The sequence below is a fragment of the Propithecus coquereli genome, unplaced genomic scaffold (genome assembly GCF_000956105.1).
Source record: "Propithecus coquereli isolate 6110/MARCELLA unplaced genomic scaffold, Pcoq_1.0 Scaffold404, whole genome shotgun sequence".
Taxonomy (NCBI): Eukaryota; Metazoa; Chordata; class Mammalia; order Primates; family Indriidae; genus Propithecus; species Propithecus coquereli.
In genome coordinates this window covers 607,631-617,741 of record NW_012149775.1, presented here as the reverse complement: position 1 = coordinate 617,741, position 10,111 = coordinate 607,631, and the positions used below count along the sequence as shown (strand labels likewise).

The following is a 10,111-nucleotide window of genomic DNA, read 5'->3' as shown; positions in this document are numbered from 1 at the left end:
AGAGCGCTGTCCCCTCTCGTTCTAGCTTCAATCTGCCTCCCATGGGTCCCCTGGTCTGCTGCGCGGAGATTGGGGGATTTGGAGGGAGGCAGACGGGGTCGCTCTGGTAAGGTGGGGGCGGGTCTGAGGGGAGTGGCCGCAGCCCAGCGGTCGCCAGAGGGCGTGGTGGCTGCCCGGACTCGAGTTTGGCGCTCGCCTTCCTCCGAAAACTTAGCCCTGCGTTTTTAAAGACTGACAGATTGCATGCCGTATGTAGGAAAACCAGGCTGAGTTTTATTTTCCTGCAGCGCGTGTTTCTCGGTAGTGCAGGGAGCCCTAAGTCACCCAGTCAAGAGCCGAAGAATCCTCTCTGCTAGGCTCGGGGGACCGAGCCCAGGGGCGGGGCCTAGGGAGGTGGCGAGACGAGGGCGGGGAGCGGAGCGGCAGGGCTCCGGGCGTGGACGCGCGGCCACTACCGTCAAACTTGCAGGCCCTGGTCCAGCCTCTTGGAATGGAAGTGAGACGTGGAGCAGGGGATCCCTGAGGTGCAGGGGCGAGGTAACAGTGCCCAGGGAGTAGTCAGGGCAGAACCTTTCCTTGTGACGAGGCTGTTGTGGGGGGGTGTCATGCCCTAAACTGGGAGGGTACAGATAAGTGCCACGCCCCCTCTTCCTGGTGGGTGTAAAGTAGACCTTGGAGTCCAGTGACTGAAACTCAGACTTCAGGGTTTGGAGGTGGACCCACGGAATGAAGCCTCAGGTAGTGGAAAGGGCAGCTCCTTCAGTCGTGGCTTTGAGCCCCTGGTCTGAAGCAGCCAGGGACTGGATGTAAAAGGATTTAGAATTCGAGGGGGAGCGGAAGTACAGGACTTGGAACCAGAGTTGGCTCCTCATTCCGCATCCCCATCCTGGGGCCTGGAGAGCAGGTGAAGTTTTCTTTGTAGCTGAGCGCGGAGGTAGCGGAGGTCTTGCTGGTCAAGTCCGTGAGCCAGGCCCAGGTAGAGGGTAAGGAGGAGAGCAAGGAGGAGTCGGTCAGTGCCCAGGGTGGGCACCACCCACAGCACTGTCAGCAGCTCCACACACACTGGGTGGCGCAGGTGGGAGAAGAGTCTCAGAGCCCGGGGAGACTTCAAGGCTAGAGGCTCACCTAACCCCAGCACATGGTAGTACACCTAGGAGAGGGAGAACAGCTTAAAAATGGAGTCAAGGCCTTTTCCCTATTTAGCCACCTCTTTCCTCCTCTTCTGGACACCACATTCCTAGAATTCAGGCCCAGGAACTCCCTCCTGAGACTTGGGCCCCTGATCCTGATCTCTGGAAGGTCTGTGCACCTTCTCGAGGCCCAGGAGGCCCACGGTTGCTGCCTTTTGGGGTAAGGTTGAAGGGAGACTGTCTCGCAAGAAAGGAAGGTGAGGGAGTAGAAGGCCAGGGGAAGGTAGAAGAGCATGGGAAGAAGGGGAGGGAGATCCTTGGACGAAGGGAAAAAGGAGTTCTAAAAAGGGTCAGAAATCTCAGGTAGAGATCTGAGAGCCTCACCTGTTTGAGGCCCATGAGCTCAGCGTAGTCAAAGACGAGAAGGATGCTGAAGATGAGGAGCCAGGAAATGACGTGGAGCACAAAGCACAGGAGGGGCACCCAGGTGGCCCATGGCTCAGCCCGAGCCTCCCACAACACAGGGCCTCTGGGTACAGGCTCCCAGCACCGCATCACCAGCTGGAGAAAGATGAGGGACTGGATATCGCAGAAGCCTGCCCTGCCCACTCAGACCCAGAGGCTGTCCCCACCTTGGCCTAGCCAGCAGCTCTCTCCCACCTCTCTCATAAGCACCACCAACAAATATTCACCATGTGGAGGGTGCTGGGTGAGGTCCTAAGGAGGTAAGGATAGCCTGTCTGTACCCTGAAGACTTATAGAACAGATGTGGGTGACCTGATAAGTACACAAAGTAGCCTATGCCAAGCACAAGTACTAACTGGAAATCCTTCTTTTAAGATGTAGGGAAGTGGTTTTGAAGAAAGGGTAGTACTGAAGAGGAGTTAAAGGGGGATCTCAAGCAGGATAACATGAACAAAGTTGCAAAGGTGAGAACGCATATGTCATGTTTGAAGAATGATGAGTACACCCTTCTTGATAGAAAGTAGGATATGTGTTGTGGAGGAATGGAAGCTGAGATTAAAGTCCTGAACACCCTCAGTTCTGCTCCTTAACCTACATTTTGTCTCTCCAAACCAGAACATCCCTCCCACACTCAGTTTCCCTTGGGGACTCAGCTGCCAGGGCCTCATACCTGCAAGGCTAGGGCAGTGCAAGCCACATACAGTGACCTCTGAAGGACCCCAAAGTACCGAGATGTCCACGCCTTCACGGTCTCAGTTGCCATGAGGCTGTGCTGCCCAACAAATAGTAGCAGGAGCCCTAGATCCCAAGCCAGAGCGGCAAGGATGCCGCGGTCCTGCAGGGCAGCCATCCATCCCTGGCGGGAGACTAAGGGTAGTTGAGGGAGAAAGGGACAAAAGATCAAGAAGATGGTAGACCATTTCCTTCTACCCTCGTCTCCTCTTGGGGCCCCAGGTCCCTTATTAGTTTCAAGAGCCTTAATGCTTCCTCTCTAGGCCGTGCCCACTTCACTTTTCCATTCCTTGTTTCTTTCCTCTTCCCTAGGCCTCCTTCAGACCTGGGGAAGAGGATTCATAGAAAAATGCATGTTGGGCAGTCACAAAAAGCATGTCAGGAGAGCCACCGCTGGAATGACCCTCTTATTTAGGTTCTCCAAATGCTCCCTCTTTTTAACACTCTCCTCTCCAAAATCCTCTCCACAAAACACTTCCCTTAAAAATACTCTGGTTATCATCCTTTCCCTCCACCTCAGTCCTCACTCTCCCGCCTCTCCAAACCACTAATCCCTTGAGGTCCTAATTTAGCTCTCAGGTCTCCCTCCCAGGCAGCTTCTCCGCAGCTTTCAAGGTTCGAGTCCCCTCCCCAGGACTTCCCCAATCATTTGTCTCCAAGCCCCGCCCTCACTCCCTCTCCGCCGCTGCACCTTCCTTCCCGGGAGCTCATCCTCGATCCCTCCCGCTCACCCGGACCACCAGACTCCGGAATCCCTCCGAGAAGTGGCCGAAGGGAGGTAAAGCGCACGAACTCCACTCCGGTGCCAAAGGCCAGGATGAAAGAGGCGAGGGCAGCAGGGACCAGGAGCAGTGCAGGGGCCATGGCGAGAAACTGAGGGGCGGGGAAAGGGGCGGGTTTGGGATTCCCGCGGCCTCAGGCCCCGCCCCAGGCCCCGCCCTCAGTCCAGGATCCCGCCCACCAGGGCGGGGCTCCTGCGCGCCCTTCCGGCCAGCCCGGCGCCGCCATCCCCCGCCGAGCTGCGGGACCGGTGCCGAGATTCGGTTCCGAGCCTGCAACCTCCGCGTCACAGATGGGGACGTTAGAATCCTAAGGTGTGTTAAGGGACAGCGGCTCTGCAATCACCCACGTAGGTTGAATCTCAGCTCGGCTAGATTTCCCATCTAAAATGAAGACAATTCCTCTCTTGCAGGATTCTTGTGGAAACAGAATATTATGAGCCCCCCTTTAAGTTAACCGTGGCTGGAAAACAACCAGAGCCAGAGGTTTCAAAACCTCAGTTAACACTTTAATAATGACACCAGATGGATGCAGTGCGCACCGTCTGGGGGATGGACACGCTTGAAGCTCTGACTCGGGTGGGGCAAAGGCAATAATACATAACCTAAACATTTGTATCCCCGTAATATGCTGAAATAAAAAAAAAGAAAAAGAAAAATAGGAAAAGATGTTCACAAGCTGAGGGCAGGCAAAAATTTCTTAGAACAGAAAAAGCAGAAACAAATAAAAATTGACAAATTGGAAATAAAACCACACTTTAATAACGAACGGTGAGAGAACCGACTGTTGACCCAGGCTGAGAACCCAAACTCTGAATTACCTATTACATCTTGTTAGATTTTTTTGAATGTGACTATTTTACCATAAAATAATACTTATTCAGTAACTTATTACAAAGTTGAGTTGTTGCCTCTCCACTTGCTGAGGACAAAGAACTTGCTGTAATACTGAAAGGTTTGTTCTAATAGTGTCAGAGATTGTTGATTTGTAACCATTAGAGTAAAAATATGTTAAAATATTTGTGGTAATAACCTTTTGTCTTTCAGAATTGAAGATCATGTCACTGAGGACCTAGTCACAGTAGCTATGTGCATAATAGGGACCTTAGATATCAGACTAACTCCCTCAACTTATAGATAGAAGAAACATAGGTCCAGAGAGATGAAAATTGCCTGACATGATTAAAGGAAGCTGCTAGTCCTGTGGGTTAAGGGGTGAGAAAATTGCCAAGCAGCATCCCACGGGCTCCAAATTCCTCCTCCCCCTCCTAGGCTCAGTACTCCCACCGGCCTCTGAATCAATGCTATTGTGTACTGTACCAGATATCTTGTCTTCCTTCTAGATTGAGTCTCCACCCTGCTTTCTGCTTCAGGAAGTTGTCCTGAATGGACTACATCAATGAAGGTCACAGTTTTTATTGAGGAGACCCTCTAATGACCGCTCTACTCTCATCTTTTTGAGCTTGGAGGTGGTCACAGCGGAACTGTGGGTACTACGGTACTGCATGCACTATTCTTGGTGATTTCCCTATACCCTGCCTACTTTGCAATTATCACACTTTATTAAACTGTCCCCTAAATTATCCTAATTTGTGCTATCCATTTCCTGGTAGGACTGTGACTGGTAAGAGACATGACACAAAGCAATGTGCTACAAGCTTTGGCACATTAGAAGCATTGTAAGTGTAAGAAAAGATCCTTATTCTCTAGAAGTTTAAATTGGGGCACTTAAATAATACCAGTCATGAAGAGGGAGCATACTTGAGTGCTATATGGTGCTCTAGAGACAGTAGGTACTGTAAGGAATCCGAGGGCCTCGGGGATGTGACAATTTCATGTAGTAGGAAGGCTTTGAATTGTGCAAAGGGACTAATATTTATTTGGGTGCTACTGTGTGCCATACACAATGGCTGTGTTAATGTGTATTACGAGATTAGATATGTTGGAAAGCCAGCACAGTGCTTGGCAGAGCTCATGCTATTTCTACTATACCAAAGTTTTCCAAACTTAAGTATAACTTACATGCAGAAAAGTATACAAAACTAATCAGCCAATTTTTTTTAATTGAAGTGAAATTCACACAACATAAAATTAGCCATTTTAAAGAGAACATTACAGTGGCATTTAGTATGTTAGCAATGTATACAACCACCATCTTATCTAGTTTCAAAACATTTTCATCACCCCAAAATAAAATTCTATACCCATTAAACAGTTACTCCCCATCTTCCCTTCCCCCCAGCCTCTGGCAACCACAAATCAGAATTTACCTATTCTGGATATTGCATATAAGTGGAATCATAAAATGTGTCCTTTTGTGTCTAGCTTCTTTCACTTAGCAAAGTGTTTCTGAGGTTCATTTTCAAAACGTTGTAACATGTATTAGTACTTTACCCTTTTTTTTAAGGTTGAATAATACTCTGTTATATGGGTATATCACAATTGTTTATCCATTCATCCACTGACGAATATTTGTGTTGTTTCCATCTTTTGGCTTTTGTGAAAAGCAATGATATGAACATTCATGTTTGAACAACTATTTCAACTATTTTCAATTCTTTGGGGTATTTACCTAGGAGCAGAATTGCTGGATCATATGGTAATTCTGTGTTTAACTTTTTGAGAACCATCGCTTTTTACTGCAGAGGCTGAACCATTTTACATTCCCACCAGCAATGTATAAGGGTTCCAATTTCTCCACATCCTTGTAATCAACCAACTTTTAAAATTTAAGAAATGTTATATGATTTTCCCTAAATAGAAGATAATGATAAATTAAATACAAGTCCATAACTATTTAAAAAAAAGTTTGTGTCTCAAGACCCAGATACTAAAAAAAAACTGCACTATACCATAAGGCACAGAGTGAATATTTATTTATCACAGAGGTCAAACCTAAGCTCTAATTTTATAAACACTGGAAAAGCAGGCCAGAAAAGTACAGAGACTTGCTCAAAGTCAAAGCTAAAGGATGCTTTCAGAGGCCAGGAGAGAAGAAAATGTTTAGTAGCATTCCATAACTCTACCTTCACATCTATTCACTCCAAGCATCTCTTCAAGTTCCTGACCCCAAAGTTGTTTCCACTTTCTTTAGAGAAAGAGTAAGAATCCCAGTAAGAAAAAAAGAGAGGTGGTTTCCAAATAGGAAGCAGGAAACCATGAGTGCCATGGAGCAATAACTACATCAATCTGGCTAAAGATGAACAGCTACTTAAGATATCAGAGCATAGGATTAGCCATTTTTAAAATGGCCACTTAAAAAAAAAAATCTGTGGCTCCCAATCTCTCTTTCTGTTTACCCATAAACCTTTCTGGTCCCACCCATGTTCCCTAGAGTCATACTAGTGTACCCCAATCTTTTCTAAAGCCCTGAGTTTTTTCTTCCAAATATTTTCTAATACTTTATTTATTGGTCTGGGAGAGAAAAGGTTGCTGGAGTTTTCAGGTGGATGACATTTCCAAAGTAGAGAGGACAAAGGCCTGCGGCTTGGCTTCCTGCTTCAGCACACCTGTCAGCAGGAACTCAGGTGAGAGGAGGGGCAGCCCAACTCGCAACGGAATGGAGCATCGAGGGAAGTCCTGGGGGCATGTGATCACAATTCTCCGAGGCTGGGGAAGACAAAGCAAAGACAGAAAGTCAGGTGAAAAGTCTTAGAAATGGGTTCAGGACCCAATAATCAGTCTTAGCACCACTAAAATAGTACCTCCTGATATGAAGCCATATGAAGCACACTGCATTGTCTATGAAGTGTTCTTGCCAGAAAAGTTGAACCTGAATTTATGCATGCTTTTAAAATTAACTACAATTTACAGGAAATATAGAAGGTACAGGAACAAGATAAATGATACATCAAAGGAGCAAACAAAAAAATCCAGACTGGGGAACATTCTGAAGGACAATTGACCTAGTCTCTGCAGGAAGTCAGTGGCATAAAAAAGGGAGTGTAGGTTGGGGGATGCTCTAGAGTAAAAGAGAACTAAGAGCTACAAGTGCAGCAGTGCGTGGACCTTATCTGAATCCTGATTTGAATAACTCCAGGACGTTTTTCAGACAAGTGGAGAAATTTTATTAATGGAGTGTGAAAAAATGACCAAGAACTATTGTTAATTTTCTTAGGGATCAACAATGATGTTGTGATTATGTAATAAAATGTACATATTTCTTAGAGATGTATACTTAAATATGGAAGAAGAAATAATATATTTGCATTTGCTTTAAAATATTTTAGCAAAGAGGCGTGGTGGCTGATGCCTGTAATCCCAGAACTTTGGGAGGCCAAAGTGGGAGAATAGCTTAAGTCCAGGAGTTCGAAACCAGCCTGAGCAATATGGTGAGACACCATCTCTAGAAAAAAAAAAAAAATTAGCCGAATGTGGTGGTTTGCACCTATAGTCCCAGCTACTTGGGAGGCTAAGGCAGGAGGATCACTTGGGCCCAGGAGTTGGAGGCTGTAGTGAGCTACCATTGCACCACTGCACTCCAGCATGGGTGATGGAGTGGGAGACTCTCTCTAAAAAAAACTGACAAAATAAAATACTTCAGCAAAGAAAACAAAAGAAAAGAAGGGATAGATGGAGCAAATGTAGCATAATCTAAACTGTTGAATCTGGGTAACTGGTATATGGGGGTCCATTACATTACATTATTTTTTCTCCTTTTGTGTATATTTGAAAATTTCAAAAATACGTAATAAAGATAAGTCCATTTGGTATCAGCAGATCTGTTCCACACTTCCTGTCCCTTTCTGTACCACAGCTCTGTTCCCTACCCTCTCAAGACTCTACTTCCCATCTGTACCTCCGTTTTTTCCTCCAGCCTTTCCCATTCCAGCCACATCTTTAACTGCCACTTCACCAGACCCAGAATGTACCAATCATACCTTATAGGACCGGGGCATGTTGGGGAGGACAGTGCCTCCACAGCAGCTGATGATCTCTCCCATCTGAGGTGGGGGTGGCTGGACTCCAGGGGTCACATGAATCTCATAGCCCTAAGGCAAAGAAATGCAGAGCCAGTGGTGTACCACTGACAGGCCATGGACTGCTGGGAAACCACTGGATGGAGGGTTGAAGCACTGGGCAGAAGACAGCCTCTCACCTCCAGCAGCCTTCGTTCCCGAGCCCGGCTCAGAGCATCTCGAAGGCTGAAGCCAAAGTTCTTCTCCTGTTCAGGATCGATCACCACATATTCATCCGGGGGCAAGAAGCAACCAGCCTTGCGGGACTAAGGGTGGCAGCAGTCAGCATCAAAGCTCAGCCCAGCCCCTCACCCACTCTCCTGCCTAGCATTTGTAGAGAAGTCACAAAACATTTCAATGAATTCAGCCTCACTAATGCCCCATCTTTCTATATCCCCTCTTCCCTCCCACCACTTTCTAAAGTGCTACACGAGCATCTTCTCCTATCACTACTCCGTTCGTCTGTCGTCATCTCCTGGCCTCTCACCTGATGCAGCCAGTCCAGCGAGAGGATGGGGATCCCCCGCCCCAGGGCACACAGGAACTTGACTGTCCGGCGGATTCGATCAGTGACCAGGTGGGAAGCCTCTGCCACTGAGCTGGCCAGACTTCCCCCCAGTGCCAGCACTGCCCGTTCTCCTCGAGCATCCACCACTCCTGTGAAGAGCACCTGTGGAGGGGGTGGCCGGAGCTGGTCACAGCAGCCCATGCCCTCTACAATCCCCCAGGGCTCCTCCTATTCTCCCGTCTCTCCCCCATGGAACCCCATGTCCCTCTCTCCTACTTTGGGGACTGGCGATTCTTGGTTAGGTTTAGTCCGTCGGAGACTGCGGCTTGATATTCCCTTGGGCTCCTCCTCTACCTGGTCCCTCTTTCTCTTGCCTGGTGCTGGAATCACTACATCCTGGAATTGAGAAAGATCTTGGTGGGAATTTCTGAGCCCTTTTTCCCAGCTTTGTGGCCCCAGCCCTCTTCTCACCTCTTTTCCTGGCCTCTCTGCAGTATCTTCCTCTTCCTTGAGGAACGCGGTCTTCTGGGAGACTTCCCCTCTTTGGGACCGTTTTGGAAGTGGAGGTGAATCCACGGTAGCTAAAGGCCTCTTGCGGCTTTGAGAGGCCTTAGGCTGGGGCTCTGGGGTGAACCCAGATCTATCTGCTGCTTCCACCTTTTCGATCTGGGATGCCTCGAGCAGCTGGGGAAAGGCAGGCTCAGGAATGGTTGTAAGGGACTCAGCTGCTCTCACTGCTCCCTGTTTTTGGTTCCTTGAGGATGGGGATTTAGGTTCAGGCGATGCAGAGCAAGTCTTGTGGACAATGGGAGCTGAGAGGGAACCATGCTTCCCAGCAGCTCTCTGTCTCCTGCTGCAACTGGCTTGAGGAATCGGCTCAGGGGAAACAGGCTGGTCTGTGGTGACAGGAGACTGGAATTCAGGGGTGGTAGGAACTGGCACAACACTTATTGTGGAAGACCTTAGTGTCTTGCTCTGACCACCCTGAACTATGGCCTCGGGGGTGACATGTTGGTCTGTGGGAGTGGGAAGCTCAAGATCAGAGGTTGTGGGTTCAACTAGTTTGGAAGTCTTGACAGAGGACCTATGAGTCCTGCCCTTAGTGGCCCAAGATGTGGGCTTTGGGGTGACAGGCTGGGCTGTGGAGGCAGAAGGCTGGAGCTCAGGGGTTGTGGGGACAATTGGGTCAGGGGTCTTGACAGAGGACCTATTTGTCCTGCCCCGAGTGGCCCGAGATGTGCGCTTTGGGGTGACGGGCTGGTCTATGGAAGTGGAAGGCTGTAGCTCAGGGGCTGTGGGGACAACTGGTTCGGGACCCTTAACAGAGGATGTATTTGTTCTGCCCCTAGTGGCCCAAGATGTGGGCTTTGGGGTGACAGGTTGGACTGTGGAGCTAGAAGGCTGGAGCTCAGGGGTTGTGGGGACAATTGGGTCAGGGGTCTTGACAGAGGACCTATTTGTCCTGCCCCGAGTGGCCCGAGATGTGGGCTTTGGGGTGACAGGCTGGTCTGTGGAAGTGGAAGGCTGCAGCTCAGGGGC

General features: G+C 48.7%; 2 protein-coding genes across 8 annotated transcripts in view; both read right to left on the bottom strand.

The window, feature by feature from the left end:
* Positions 1–503: 503 nt before the first annotated feature.
* NRM (nurim (nuclear envelope membrane protein)) lies at positions 504–3,191 on the bottom strand. 3 transcript variants are annotated; one of them, XM_012652954.1, is made up of 4 exons: positions 3,059–3,191; positions 2,266–2,462; positions 1,515–1,709; positions 504–1,150 (listed from the first exon to the last, which is right to left on the bottom strand). In XM_012652954.1, exons 1-4 carry the CDS (start codon positions 3,189–3,191, stop codon positions 869–871), a joined length of 807 nt encoding a protein of 268 aa, XP_012508408.1. In that variant the 3' UTR covers positions 504–868. The 3 variants fall into 3 exon arrangements, with proteins under 3 accessions (XP_012508408.1, XP_012508409.1, XP_012508410.1); XM_012652955.1 differs by having other exon boundaries at positions 1,515–1,691; XM_012652956.1 differs by lacking the exon at positions 1,515–1,709 and having other exon boundaries at positions 650–1,150.
* A 3,191-nt stretch (positions 3,192–6,382) lies between these two features.
* The window catches only part of MDC1 (mediator of DNA-damage checkpoint 1), a 15,282-nt gene continuing 11,553 nt past the window's right edge, over positions 6,383–10,111 (bottom strand). For 3 of the 5 annotated variants that reach the window (XM_012652906.1, XM_012652908.1, XM_012652907.1), the window contains exons 11-15: positions 8,849–10,034; positions 8,552–8,734; positions 8,205–8,330; positions 7,987–8,097; positions 6,383–6,715 (exon numbers count right to left, since the gene is read on the bottom strand). In XM_012652906.1, coding sequence (XP_012508360.1) covers positions 6,548–6,715; positions 7,987–8,097; positions 8,205–8,330; positions 8,552–8,734; positions 8,849–10,034 — 1,774 coding nt within the window. In that variant the 3' untranslated portion in view covers positions 6,383–6,547. The remainder of the gene's footprint in view (positions 6,716–7,986; positions 8,098–8,204; positions 8,331–8,551; positions 8,735–8,848; positions 10,035–10,111) is intronic. The other 2 variants (XM_012652909.1, XM_012652910.1) reach the window with 2 other exon arrangements.

Coding starts and splice junctions, on each gene's coding strand:
- NRM (XM_012652954.1), bottom strand. CDS start 3,191: ATGGCCCCTGCACTGCTCCTGGTCCCTGCTGCCCTCGCCTCTTTCATC. Junction 2,463..3,058: donor TCCGGAGTCTGGTGGTCCGG/GTGAGCGGGAGG, acceptor AACTACCCTTAG/TCTCCCGCCAGGGATGGATG. Junction 1,710..2,265: donor GCACTGCCCTAGCCTTGCAG/GTATGAGGCCCT, acceptor TGCGATATCCAG/TCCCTCATCTTTCTCCAGCT.